Here is a 14639-nt window from a genome sequence, read left to right on the forward strand (position 1 = left end):
TTTAAAAAAAACTAATGTATTTTCATGTGTATAATTTACCACCTTGCTTGTATTTTTGTACAAACAGTGTTTTCACACATTAATGCTCTAGTGTTGTAATATGAAGTAGACGCTCTGGTCACAGACAGATTGTTAATAAAGAATCTATCCTGTATAACCTGTGTCCTCGGTGCTGCAGCATGTGATCGAGGTCTATGAAAGTAGTTATTAAGAAATATGGTAAAGTTCAGACTGTTCAGAATTGATGCTGTCTAGGTTTAACATTATAGGAAGTACAGAATAACCTGGAAGTTACATTTCAATAGTAAAAGACAAGCAAAAGGGCCACTGTACCTCTGACCCAATATTTGACCTATAAACATTAAATATTACCACAAACATAAATCAAATGAAATCAGAAATATTTTATTGTGAAGCCAGAACATGATTTATTTGAAATGGTCAATTCCTGATGTAAAGCGTGTTTGTGCAGCCTCCCCCTGAACAAGCATTAGGCCACCGTGGAGAGGACAAACTCCAGAGAAAGAGCCAGGCTCAGGGTGGGTGCTCATCTGCTGACTGGAGGCCGACTGCTGCGTCTCTGGAGGAACATGAGTCACAGGGTCAGCGTCAGTCAAACCACTGATGCTACGATTGGTGGACGACACACATACGATGTATGTGTGTGTTTGCGGTACCATCTTCTACGTCACGTGAAAAGGAACCGTCACCTTCCTCCTTCCCCAACCATCAGTCTGATGTGAGCGCCAGTGGGTGAAGCCTTTCAATGGGACAGTTGTTCCTCGATGACAGACCTTTCCTGGATCCTCAGATGCAGCTCTTTTGGGCCGATCACGTCTGAAGCCTCTCCTGTTGTTTGAACCAGTGTCTGTGTCAGAGCACGTCTTCTCTGCTGTTGCTCTGTCCTTGTTTTCCTTTGCTGATTGTCATAAGCAGGTGTCTGTGTCAGACACACACGCTTGTAGGACAGTTTCACGGCCTCTGAAGCTTCAGACACAGTCTTTTCCTGCTGGTGCAGGGCTTGTAGTAGCTGGTGAGTCTGATGAGCCCAGAACGTGATGGCTGCAGACGTTGTGGGAGTCAGTGAGGCATCCATGCTGTGGTCTGTGTCCTCCAGCTGCTGTGGTGTCAGAGCTTCCACCCTGTTCTGGTTGTTGGTTGGCGCTTCTTCTCCTTCGGTTCTTCTGCTGACGGTGGGAAAGGAGTCCAGATTCGGATTTACCCTCATCGCGCTCAGTTCTGCATTAGGATAGAGAGCAGAAACAATGGGAGCATTTGCTCTTGACATGATATGTGTGTGTGTGTGGTACGTGTGTGTGTGGCAGAGTGCAAACAATTCTTCCCCTGAGTTGTTATTTCCTTTTTTTTCTGTTACTCTTATCACTCTTTTGTTTCTATCAGTGGTTTAGTTTTCATAGTTTTGCTTTTTTCGAATCTCATCTTTTGTATCAAATTTTTCTAATAAAGTGCATATGTCTTTTACACTAAGTGATTCTCCTTTTGAACCCATAACCAGTTTCCCACTGATGGAAACATGAAACGCACTAATAACCATATTTACTTTTTACTTTTAATTACCTTTAATTTTGCAATGTTGCTGTCTGGTGGTGGAGACTTAGATCGCCCCGAACCCGTCTTTCAGAGTCCGGCGGTTTCCTGCCTTAGATTTTTTGTGTGTTCTGGCCAGAACCTTCCCAAAATGCCTTTTTATCGGCGACTCCGTAAAAAGGGAACCAACCTGATCTGGCGACAGAGCCTTTCCCGAAGTACAGTATTTCCTCAACGTTAGGCCCCTCTAGGCCCGGGTCCCTCGTATCTTGAAGATACTTCACTCTGCGAACGCGCTCCCTCTTTCAGAAGCCGTCTTTTATACTCAGTCCCCCACGTGTGGACCACGCACAGATCAAAAAAAACATGTATCCTTAGTACAGACAAAAGCTCGGTTCCACGAGCCAACCCTTAGCAACCGACGTCTCACCACCCAGAGCAGACTTTCACCTAATTAAGAACATGTATTATTGGGATCTTGATCTAATTAATTCTCCTAATCAAATTTAGTGTTTCAACCAATATTTTTCAACCAATTGAAATGTTTCAGCTAAATTAAAAATAAAGGTTCCAATCTTTTTGTTTTTCCCAAATCAAAGAAATCTCTCTCACCGGCCGAGCCAAGTTAAGATTTGAGTTTGAATCTGAGTTCGTGGATCTCGTCAGAGGCGATCCAGACGGGTGAGCAGTCCTCCCAGCTCTGAATGTCTGTAGAGGTTTGGAGGCTGAGCGACCCTAGTCCTCAGGACTATCGTCCCTGGTCACACCGTCCAGACGACCTGCCGCGAATCCTGTTCGTAGACGCCAAAATTGTGGTGGAAATTTCCCATAAAGAGGCAGATGAGAGAGTTGTCTTTTGTGTAATTTATTATAAAAATAAAGCAAAATAAAAATAATGGGGAAAGCAAATAAAAAGCTTGGATGTTGATCGTGCACATCAACACACCAAAAACCAGCTGGGAGATCAGTGCACACACCACGGAGGTGTGATGCAAAGAGCCCACGATCCTAAAGTTGCTTCTGCCTTTTAGCTTCTCTGTCCGACTGTCACGATCTGGGTTGTTTGTTTCTTGTTGTTTCCTGTTGTAGCGCAGTAGTTCCTGTTTTATTTTGTACTCTTCCGGTTTCTGTTCACCAGGTTAGTTTTGTTTTGAAAGGACTTAGGTTGTCACCCATGTTTTGGTTTCAGTTTCCTGTTTTATTTTGTAGCACTTCCCTTTCGCGTCACGCCACAGCAGTTCCCGCTTCACCTCCGGTTTTCAATTACGCACCTGTCTAGAATCTGTAATCACTCACCTGTGTATTTTACCACCAGCAGTTCCCATAGCCCGTTGCCAGATCGTTGCATGCCAGTCAGCACCTTCCAGCATTTCTCCGTCCTGCCTGTTCTTGTCTCGACCCCGCTTTGTGTTCCTGACTTCCGATTCCTGTCTGCTCCCTACCGGTATTGTAAAACCTGTCATCTCGTTGCCGAAACCCTGCTTGTCCCGAGAACTGATTCAGCCTGCTCCCCCTGCATCGAAACCTGTGCTTTCTTGTGTATGACCCGGACCGTCTGTGAGAACGAGAACTGCATTAAACCATTAATTCTACCATCCGTCTGCGATCTCTGTGCTGTGCATATGGGTCCTTCCTCTGCCGTTCCGTGACACCGACTAGGGTGGAATGTCTGTCTAACCCAATCAAATTACATGCACCATCTCCTCCCTGTCGCAGTGTGTGTGAAGATATTTACATTCTCACACCTGCATCGCTGAAGTCCAACTATCTGTGAGAAAGGAGCACAGAGTCTCAACAGACAGAGACACAACTCCCCGACCTTGGGTTCGGGAGCTAGAGTTGAGAGTCTATCAGGCAGAGACAACCATTGAACAAATGTAGGTGAAATGTCAAATGCATACAGTAAGACAAAACATAAGATATTAATTGCAGAACATAAGTCATAACTCGTATAATAACTGCATAGAAGAAACAAAGAAGAAACAATTTTTCCCATAACACTGGTTTATATGTGCTGCCAGGCGCTCATGGATTGCAGTGAGCTTCTTTAGCCAGTAGGCGTGGATCATGTCAGGGCCAGGTGCTGTCCAGTTTTTCATACCTGAGACTCTATGTTGGATGTCTGCCACTGTGATAGTCACTGGATTCTGTTCAGGGAGGTTGCTGTGGTCTTCCCTCAGATCCACCAGCCACTGTGCATCATTGTTGTGTGATGCCTCCCTCTCCCATATACCTTTCCAGTACTGTTCAGTTTCCAGCATTGGTGGGTCTGCTCTGTTGTTATTACCCTGCCATTGAGAGTACACTTTCGCAGGTTGTGTTGCGAACAGCCGGTTTATTCGTCTGGCTTTGTTGTCTCTGGTGTATCTCTTTAGACGGCTGGCCAAGGCTTGTAGCCTTTGCTTGGCAGTTTCGAGTGCTTCAGGTATGGTCACCTGGCTGTACCTCTTAGGCATCGTTTTTTTTTCATTGCACCTCTCTGGGCCTCTGTCATTTGGCTCACTTCCCTCCGAGCTGCCTTGATTTTTGCCTCCAACCTTCGTTTCCATGGTGGGTATTGTTTCTCATGGCTCCCATGGTTGCTCTTATAGCCAAGCACCTCTAGGATCACTGATGCTGAAGCGTATACCAGCTCATTGGTTTCTGTGATTGTTGTGGTAGGGATCGCTCTCAATGCTGCATTCACATCTTCCATGAGTCTTTCTGATGGTACTTCACTTAGCCGTTGTGGTGGGGTTCGGGGTTGCCTGTTCAATCTCACCATGATCTTATCTTTCAGATCAGTTGCTGCCTCGCTCAGCGTATCTGTGCTCATTGGGGCTTTGTACCCAATTTCCTCTTTGCATCACACCTTCGTGGTGAATGCCCTGATCTCCCAGCTGGTTTTTGGTTTGTTGATGTGCACGATCAACATCCATGCTTTTGATTTGCTTTCCCCATTATTTTTTATTTCCCTTTATTTTTATAATAAACAACCAAAAGAAAAGTCTCTCATCTGCCTCTTTATAAGAAATTTCCACCACACTAGGTAAAGTATAAAGTCAGCTTGTGAATTATTGTTGTGTGACACCTTATCAGCACTTGGTTTTGTATTTATTCCTGATTTAAATTTGTCTGGATACGTTGCTATATGCTGTACACTTCTAATTTACCTAAAGCCTGTTTAAATCATTGGCTTTTTCCACAACATGTATTAAGAGAGGAAAACATAAATTGTTAGTTTTCCTATTTGAGTTAACTGATTTCAAGAGAAAGTGAACATGTCATGATAGCCAAGCCAGTCAGTTGCCAGATTGTTGCGTATACTCACCACTTTCCAGCATTGCCATATAGCTTGTCCTTCAACCAACAGTAGTCCAATTTTCACCGGCACCCTGTAGGTTAACAGCATCGGTTGTCGCTGTTAACCCAGACCTGAACGATCCGGAATGAAATTTTTATGGACGATGTACATGGTTGTTATTGGCAAGTTTGCCCTTCCTAACACAACACTCTCTATTGATCCAGGCTTGGGACTGGATCAAAGGTCAATGGCTTGCAACCCCTGTGGCTAGATTGTATAGTTATGTAATAACATTTTAGAGCTAATGAAACGACAAATATGGTTGTGCCCTAACAAGGAGATAAAGACACACATTTTGGAGCACGTTTTGGACTATTAAGTCATATAGTGTGGATGGTATTGAAAAATTACTGTAATATTAATACTAATATTATAGAAAAATATGCAACATGACTATTTCCTCATCAAAATGGTTGTGCCTTGTGAAGGAGATGTGCACACACTTTTGGAGCAGGTTTTGGACCAGTACGTCATATGGTTTGGACGCTATTGAATTATTAATTTCTTGGAAATCCAAATAATTTATCGACGTAAGTCAACGTCTTCATGTGTCGAGCGGTTTCGTTCTGTGTCAGCGTAGCGAACACGAAATGCGGACCGCTTGTTTGGAGGTACTTTCGGTCGAATGTCTGTTGAAGGTCCAACGCCTTGCTGACGTACGCATAATTGCGTCCCACACAGGTTCCACTACCCGACCGGTCTGCAGCTTCCTCTGGATCCCCCCATGTCTGGAACCCTGTGGTCAACAGCTGGATGTGCGCTGGCTGCGCAGCTTCTCGCTGCGTCGCGATCCAAAAACGGGCACCTCTACCAGATTCTAATAGATCCTCTATTAGATCCTCTAACAGGTCATCTCTCCGATGTAACTAATGATCGTTTTCACGCGATTAACAGTTTCCCAGTTTCAACTCTTGGTGTCGCTAATGGACCAATAGCTGAAGAAAAGTACTTACGGCCAGCGAGCTACCGTAGATTCGTGCACGTCTTTACCTAAAGTTTTTCTGGATACGTCTGATCTTAAGCGTAAATTCCTGCTTACGCCAGGATTTCGTGCGTAAGCACTGTTCGTACATGAGGCCTCAGGTTATTCCGTACTTTCTATAATGTTAACCTAGATAGCATTCATTCTGAATCATGAAACAGTCCAAATGTACCATAACTAACTTTAACACATAACCACTATCATTCAATCAATTCAACCTCATAGACCTCAATAACAACCGTCTATGCAAAAATACTGTAAAAACTGTAAATCAACAGTCTCCAACCTCTTTTGCGTCACAGACCAATTTAATGTCACAATATTTTCATGTTCCGTATTAACTGGTGACCACGTTAACTGGCGACCGACTTCTGAACGCTGCACTGGTTGCTCTTAGTGACGGCAGCAGTTTGAAGCAGGAAGAAGCATGTTATCTGTCCATGACGATGCCGTGTAAATGTTGTGTTAATGTCTTGTCTGTACACGATTTAAGTAAATGCAGTTGTACAAGAAACAACCTGACGCAGTTTGAACGTCGCTCGTGTTGTAGTTACATGAGTTAAAAGAGGAAGTGAGTCTGCTCCTGAACTGCTACGCTCTGCTTTTAATAATGATTCAAATGTCAAAGCCTTTTGTTTTTGGATCCATGATTGAGTTTAACAAGTGTCAATTATAAAAAATATTATCAAACACTTGTTTATTTCACTGTGAAATAAACTAAATAAGTCTTAATTAATAAGATTCAGTGCATAGAGTAATTCAGTTAAAAAAAGTCAAACTTAAGCACAAGGCAGCACAGAACCAAAAGTATCTACACTGGTGAGGAATCAGATAGGAGGGAGCCAGAGACCGGGGTGTAGAAGACGGACACAGACCATAAACTATTAGTCAGTCAGACAGAACAGAAAATGTCTAAACCTGATGTACAGGGCACTAGAGATCAGTTGTTTTTGTAAGAATGTTCAGTGCTGGACCTAACCAGCACATGATGACTGTGTTGGATAAGAAAAAGCACTAAGGCACAATTTTTCTATTTTTCCAATTACATTCGCCCCTTTGAGTACACATTAATCAAACTCTAAAAGAAAAATTGTCATAGCATTTAGTAATAACAACGGCCCTTGCACATGAAAGTCCATATAGATGGTAACAGACTCTCCTTCTGCTAGTTTACTACCTTCACTAAGCGTTATCAACTCTGCGGCCTGAGTAGAATAGTGTCTTAGCAAAGCGTCACACGGCAAGAAAAGTGCAGACTGCATATTATTCAATGACTTCTATGTTTTTGTTTTCTTGTTTGTGAGCTTTTCTGTACAAAATCAAACTGTTGTTGGTAAAGAAAATGAGAATTAAAACTTCAAAAAGCAGCCACGAGGACACAGTTAAAATGCTTTATAAACAATATGTCTGTGACCAGAATGTCTACCTCATATTACAACACCATCAATGTGTGAAAACACTGTTTATACAAAAAAATGCAAGTAAAAATGCATCAACCCTGTCTCAGACATGTAACTACTGCACCACACACTTAATTTCCCACATGATCCTGGTGGACTGGACACAGAGCAGCTGGTCTCAGATCAGTTCACACTGAGAGTCGTCTCCACTGGATCTGTTCCTCTGTCAGTCAGTTGTGGATGAAGCTCTGCTCCCAGTAACATGGACCAGTCAGAACCTCCACACACACACTGCTGCTGCTTCTACATCTGGATCATCTCCAGCTGCAGAGAGAATGAGAGCAGAGAGCAGATCAGTGAGTGTCTACACAGACTCCCTTCACAAAAAGGACAAAAAGCAGCAGGACTTCAGTGTCATGGTTCCAGCATCAGGCCCAGTATTCATGTTCATTTCTGGTTTTATTTTGACTACTTCCTGTTTAGTTCCTGTTTTCAGCTCCAGTCTACTCATGCGTTACTTTCAGTCATGTGACTTTAGCAGCTGTGTCTCATTCAGTCGGTAGTGTTCTTATTTAGTTACCAGTAGTCACCTGATTCCTCTGCCAGAGTGTTTTTTCTGTTACTGAGTTTTTGACAGCCAGCATTCCCACATTTCAGTAAATCCTACCCGTTTATTCTCGTGCCTGTTTCGTTACCTTGCCTTTTGCCCAGTCCGTGTCAGTAGTTCAGCCTGTGTACAGATGTACTGTTTTTTTACCACTGCCTGTCTGACCCTGAGTTTTGCCTGCTGTTCTGGATCCGTCAGCATTAAAAATGAACATTCATTCTAGTCCTGTCTCGTGCTCTTCACGTGGGTCCTACATCTGCTCGCTACAGCTCAGTCACTGACAATCAGTCGTGTTCAGAGCACAAGTGGAGCAGCTTTCTTTCTGCTCATGTCTTGGACTGAAGCATCAAGTCTGCTGACTCTGCACATTTCCCTCCAGTCCACAGTGAAACAAACTGCTGAGTCATGGCTTTAGAGACGACTTCCTGTTGGTCCATCACAGACAGAGTCGCTGTGTGGTGACCAACATCTTCTCTGCTTTGAAACATCAGCTGACACAGAAACATGAGAAGCTTTGGAGCAACTAATGACAGAAGGACACAGACACAGATGTGATGACTGGACTTTAGCAGAGGTTCTGCTCTGGACCAGCACCACATGGTTACTACATGGAACCATGGTTCTATCAGCCAGACTGATCTCAGAGCTGTGACACACATGAACCTGATCAGTAGTTAGTGTTGATGCTACGACACTTTGATGAGTGACTGGAGCTTTACAGGAAACACTGGATCTCTGCTGTGACACTAACTGAGTTTAGTCCAATACTGCTGAAAGCAGCACAGACTGACTCCAACCTCTACTGACCTCAGAGTCTGCAGTCCACAGTCTGGACTCTGCACCAGGTCACGAAGACGCTTCACTGATGAATCCTGCAGGTTGTTTCCACTCAGGTCCAGTTGTTTCAGATGTGACGGGTTGGACTTCAGAGCTGAGACCAGAGAATCACAGCTGATCTCTGACAAACTGCACCAACTCAATCTGAATAAAGAATCAAAGATGTGGATCAAAGCATTATTAATGAGTCAGATTTGTCCTGATCACTGATGTTTAGTCTAAAATGAGCAGAGTGACTTTGTGCTTGTGTTGTTGTGTCGTCATGATCTCAGCTTCTACACATCATCCACATGTCAGCACAACATTCATACACCTGTTGATGTCAGCACTGATTCACAAGCTGCTGTTGACCTCAGTCACATCTGGAATCAGTAGAGAAGCTCATGGACTCAAACTCGATTGAAGCTAAATATTAGTTGTGATGATTTTCTTTGATTCTCTGATAAAGTGATGAATTGAAACTAACGAACACTGGACATTTTCTGCAGCTGCTTCAGAAACATCACTGAGAAAAACTTGTTTCATCTCAGTCAACAAACACTTTGATGACAACTCACTGAAATGAAGTGAAACTGCAGAAGAAGAATGTGATGAATGAGTTTCCAACCAGGATGGACCTGCCTGGTTCCACTGGGAACAAACACACACTCACTGACTGGCTCCTGTTTGGTGCCACCTTGTGTTTCTGTGCAGTGGTTGGGTTCTGATGAACTGGACTTTGTGCTGATGTGAACTGACTGTGTGGTGTTCACAGCTGGAAGGACCTGGGTTCAGCAGGAGCCTTTCTGTGTGGGCTTCTCATGTTCTCCCTGTGTCTGTGTGGGTTCTGTTCTGGTTCTGCAGCTTCCTGCCACAGTCCAAAGACCTGAAGTTCTGCTGCTTAGCTGCTGACTCTGAGCTTCCATAGGTCTGATTGTCTGTCTCTGTGTGTTGGACCTGTGATGGACTGGACCGGTCCAGACTGGACCCTGCCTCCTGCTGAGTGACAGCTGGGATCAGCTCCAGAACCACGCAGACCCAAACAGGACAAGTTGTTGGGATGATGGATGCATAGATGCAGAGGAAACAACTGTGAAAACCACGACTGGACTTTCGGACTTGGACCAGTTCTGGTTGTTTCATTAGTCTGTTATAAAGATTGTTATAATAGATTTTTGGGGCCTAGGAAAAAATTTGGGTTCAAAATATAGAGAATACTGTTTTATATTGTTGTTTGTGTTTTAATTTTTGATATTCATTCAGTGGAACCAAAGTGATCAAACTATAAGTGAACAAACAAAGCAAGCAATTAACTGTCAGGAGAAAAACCCGCTGGTTCCCTGAAGCAGAACCACAGTCAGAACCTAGAACCTAGAACAGTAACAGTCAGTGAACTGACCTCAGAGTCTCCAGTCGACAGTGAGGACTCTCCAGAAAACCACACAGACGCTTCACTCCTGAATCCTGCAGCTTGTTCCAGCTCAGGTCCAGTTGTGTCAGATGTGACGGGTTGGACTTCAGAGCTGAGACCAGAGAATCACAGCTGATCTCTGACAAACTGCAGCCACTCAATCTGAATAAAGAATCAAAGATGAAACAGTAGAAAACACAGTTAGTTGAATCCATTTGTAACAACTGCCCCTTCGTGCCACTTGAGGCGCTGTTTTGTTTCCTCCTTGTGTTGAGATCATTTCCTGTGTGTTGCCAGGTCTGATAAAGGATGTGAATCACTGGGCCTAATGGTATTTAAGTCTGGCCTTTTGTTTCATTCTTGCTGGTGTGTCGCGGGTCGTAAGCTTGAAGCTGCGTCCAGGTTACAATAAGTTAAAGAGGCCTTTTCTGTCATTTGATGTCCTGTCCTTTGTCACCTGTGAAGGTTTGTAGTCGTCTCCAGTCGCAGTCTTGTGTTTCATGTTTCATGTTTAGGATTTAGTTGCCCGTTGTAACGGAGCGTATTTAGTTTAGCCTGTAGGAAACAGGGCTGTTTACATTAGTTCTCAGTCGTCCAGTGTCGTCATCTTGTGTTTTCATGTGTAGAGTTTTTGTTGTTGGATCACGGAGCGTAATTATATAGAGTCATTAGTTTAGTCGTTACCTGCACAGCAGTGATTTTTACTTCTCACATTTTGTGCCGTGCAGTGAGTTTGTATAGTTTTCATGTCTGCCTGTGTTATTGTTAATCCAGCAAGCGCTGAGTTTGTTTGTGCCTGTTTAATAAATCATTGTGTTAACTTTTACTTCTTCCCCTCCATGTTCCCCATGACCTGGTCTGTGGTTCCAGGGGAACGTTCAGGGTTCTAAACAGAGCGTTTAGTAGCTGCAGCCGTGTGCACGTTGGCCGTAGTGCGACACTCCCCGTTCAGTAGTGGCTGTGGTGGCTGAGCTCATTGACAGCAGTGATTCCCCATCGGTGCGGGCGAAGAGCAACGTTCATCACTCCACAGCATCTCCTCTCTGTCCCCAGAACCCTGTCAAGACCCACCGGGTCAGAACCGATGGGGGGAGTTTGTAGCAACATTCAGTGTCTCATGGTGTCGTCATGATTTTCTCTCTGGTTCTTCAACCACATCTTTGTCTTATTACTGTGATTCACTGGTTTGTTCCATGTCGTTTTGATGGAGACAGAACCAACAAAAATGTTCTTGACTGAAATGTTCCTGTCTAAACTCTGATAAACACCAGTGAACTTCAGGCTTCGTCACCACAGAGAACAGAGACACTGACTCCACACATGCTTTAGGACCAAAGTGTCTCCATAGGATCCAAGCTGTCAGTGACCTTTGACCTTCTCCACTCCTCTGGAACAGCTGTGCTTCCTGCTGCAGGTGATGGTGGTTCTGTGATGCTGCTAGGATTCATTTCCTCTTCTCTGCTCCTCCTCCAATCAAACATCATCCACTGTCTGTGGTGTTTGATGATCATTAATGAGCTTCACTCAACTATTTAGTTCTGTGTGTCCTGTTCTGAAGCTGCTGCTGATTCTCTCCTGCTTCTATTTGCTCCAAGCAGATTCCCTGTAGCTGCCTTATATAAGTGTCTTCATTTAGTCTCAGTCAGACATCATCATATATTTAAATCACATTTTTTCTTCCATCGTCAACATTTACTGACTTTTTTTTACTTTACTTTTCACCTTTCAGTAATTGAACAGCTGAATGTGATCAGTCCTGAAGGTGATTCGACCTTATGATAAACCTGCTACAGTTCACATCACATTTACTCACACAGAACTAAAACATGGAGTCTGACCTCAGAGTCTCCAGTCGACAGTGACGACTCTCCAGAAAACCACACAGACGCTTCACTCCTGAATCCTGCAGGTTGTTGTTAGTCAGGTCCAGTTCTCTCAGATGTGACGGGTTGGACTTCAGAGCTGAGACCAGAGAATCACAGCTGATCTCTAACAAACTGCAGTCAATCAATCTGAATAAAGAATCAAAGATGTGGATCAAAGCATTAATAAGGAGTCAGATTTGTCTTGATCATTGATGTTTAGTCCAAAATGAGCACTGATTCACAAGCTGCTGCTGGAACCAGTAGAAAACCAGACGTGTTGGATCAAAGACTTCATCTGGTTCCTTTCATTCATCGTCTTCTCTCTAAATCTGAACTATTCTGTGTCGTCTGATGGAAAATGTTCAGACTAATGTTTGGATCAAACTCCAAACTGACCATTATTGATGAAGTGAATCATCTTTAGAACTGATCCCAGTCAGATGGATGTTCTCTCCTCTGGTTCTACATGGAACCTAGAACCTTCTGTAGCAACATGTCTGCAGCCTCATATTCATGCTCCTGTTTCCTGCTTGTGTCTCTACAAAGTGACATCATTGTCTGACAGGAAGCATCACACACAGGTTGAAGTGTCGCCTGTTAATGGAGACGAATCAGACGCCACTAAAGATCCTTCAAACATGTGGAGACATGATTTACTCTGAGTCTCTGCTGCTGAGTCACATTTACAGAAAAATACATCATAAACTTCTTTTCATGAGCTTCATAGACTTTAGAGTCACAACAAACTGTCAATCATTCCTACAGGTTTCTGACATGAGTCTCTTTTCATTCTAGATTCAAGTGGAGACGCTCGAAATGATGAGCTGAAAAACTGCTGCTGAGACATGAACCAGGAAAAGCACTGACCTCAGAGTCTCCAGTCGACAGTGAGGACTCTCCAGTCCAGCACACAGAACCTTCACTGAGTCCAGCAGGTTGTAGTTGTAGCTCAGGTCCAGATGTGTCAGATGTGACGGGTTGGACTTCAGAGCTGAGGCCACAACTTCACAGTGAGTGTTTGTGAGTCCACATCTAGTAAGTCTGTGATGACAGAAAATATAAAGTCTATAAATGTGAAGTGTCTGTGACACAAACTGACTTCATGAATGTTGATGCTGAAGCAGCTGTAGCTCAGTTGGTCACATCCATTACAAAGTGTGAAACTAAGCTAAAGCTAAAGTTTCTCTGTTGGATTTGACTTAAAGCTCCATCGAGCAAAGAAAGACAGAAGATCCTGATGTTCACTAACTTTACAGCTGCTTTGATCTGATCCTCAACAAAGACGTTTTTCAGGAACCAGTAGTTGATGTTTTCACTCTGAACTTTTAGATTCTGTGTTTCTCTTTAACACTGAGGCTTCAACTTCATGTTGCTGTAGAATATTATTGATCACATTAACGTTGGACTTACTGAGCCTTTCTGCAGTTCCTCACAGCTGGAATCAGTCTCTGTCGTCCCTCCCATGATGTGTTGTACTGGTTCAGGTCCAACTCATCCAGAACCTCCTCTGACATCTGCAGCATGTAGGCCAGAGCTGAGCACTGGATCAAGGAGAGTTCCTTCTCTAATCTGTTCTCTGACTTCAGGAACTCTTGGATCTGCTGATGGACTGAGTGGTCGTTCATCTCCATCAGACAGTGGAAGATGTTGATGCTTCTGTCTGGACAGATTCTATCACTGTTCATCTTTTTCAGGTTGTTGATGATTCTCTGGATGGTTTCTGGACTGTTCTCTGTGTGACCCAGCAAACCTCCTAAGATTCTCTGGTTGGACTCCAGACAGAGGCCATGAAGGAAGCGAACAAACAGGTCCAGGTGGCCACTTGGACTGAGGAGGGATTTAGACATGGTTCTACTCAGGACAACATCCAGAGATGAGAAAATTTCAGAATGAAGCTTAGCTCTTTTACTTCCAAACACCACTTTTACTTTTTTAAGAATTGATTTGTTGTGTTTTGAGTCTATCAGAAACTCCTCCAGTTCCTGCATCTTTCCGTTGGTGTAACAGAGCATCATGTGAACAGCAGCCAGAAACTCCTGAACGCTCAGATGAACAAAGCTGAACATCTTGTCCTTGGTTTTCCTCCCTCGCTCCTGTTTAAAGATCTCTGTGAACACTCCTGAACACACTGAGGCTCCACTGACATCGATGCCGCTCTCTTTCAGATCTTCCTCATAGAAGATCAGGTTTCCCTTTAGCAGCTGCTTAAAAGCCAGTTTAGCCAATGACTTGATGTAGTTGCTGCTCTGTTCTGGTCCGTACTTGACTTTAGTCCGATCCATCTGAAACCCCAGGAACTCTGCGTACATCTCCGTCAGGGTCTTGGGCAGCTCTCCTCCCTCTCTGGTTTCCAGCAGATCCTCCAGAACCGTAGCAGTGATCCAGCAGAAGACTGGGATGTGGCACATGATGTGGAGGCTTCGTGCCGTCTTGATGTGGGACATGATTGTGTTGCTCTGCTCCTCATCTGTGAATCTCTTCCTGAAGAACTCCTCCTTCTGTGGGTCAGTGAACCCTCTGACCTCCGTCACCACCTCAACAAAGTCTCCATGAATCTGATTGGCTGCTGCAGGTCGTGTGGTGATCCAGATGCGAGCAGAGCGTAGTAGTTTTCCTCTGATGAGGTTTGTCAGCAGCTCATCCACTGAGGTGGACTCTGTGACGTCA

The 14639-nt window shown here is 44.0% G+C and overlaps 1 protein-coding gene and 1 long non-coding RNA gene across 6 annotated transcripts in view; one reads left to right on the top strand and one right to left on the bottom strand.

Moving 5' to 3' along the window:
* Positions 1 to 7250: 7250 nt before the first annotated feature.
* Positions 7251 to 14639, bottom strand: part of LOC114867425 (NACHT, LRR and PYD domains-containing protein 12-like) — a 95834-nt gene continuing 88445 nt past the window's right edge. For 4 of the 5 annotated variants that reach the window (XM_055504373.1, XM_055504366.1, XM_055504361.1 and 1 more), the window contains 4 exons: positions 11946 to 12119; positions 10096 to 10269; positions 8688 to 8861; positions 7251 to 7597 (listed from right to left, as the gene is read on the bottom strand). In XM_055504373.1, coding sequence (XP_055360348.1) covers positions 7588 to 7597; positions 8688 to 8861; positions 10096 to 10269; positions 11946 to 12119 — 532 coding nt within the window. In that variant the 3' untranslated portion in view covers positions 7251 to 7587. The remainder of the gene's footprint in view (positions 7598 to 8687; positions 8862 to 10095; positions 10270 to 11945; positions 12120 to 14639) is intronic. The other variant, XM_055504371.1, reaches the window with a different exon arrangement.
* LOC129603403 (uncharacterized) overlaps positions 11946 to 14639 on the top strand; it is an 81118-nt gene continuing 78424 nt past the window's right edge. The window contains exon 1 of the long non-coding RNA XR_008693223.1: positions 11946 to 12016. This is a non-coding gene — a long non-coding RNA (uncharacterized LOC129603403). The remainder of the gene's footprint in view (positions 12017 to 14639) is intronic.

The sequence above is a fragment of the Betta splendens genome, chromosome 2 (assembly GCF_900634795.4).
Source record: "Betta splendens chromosome 2, fBetSpl5.4, whole genome shotgun sequence".
Classification (NCBI taxonomy): domain Eukaryota; kingdom Metazoa; phylum Chordata; class Actinopteri; order Anabantiformes; family Osphronemidae; genus Betta; species Betta splendens.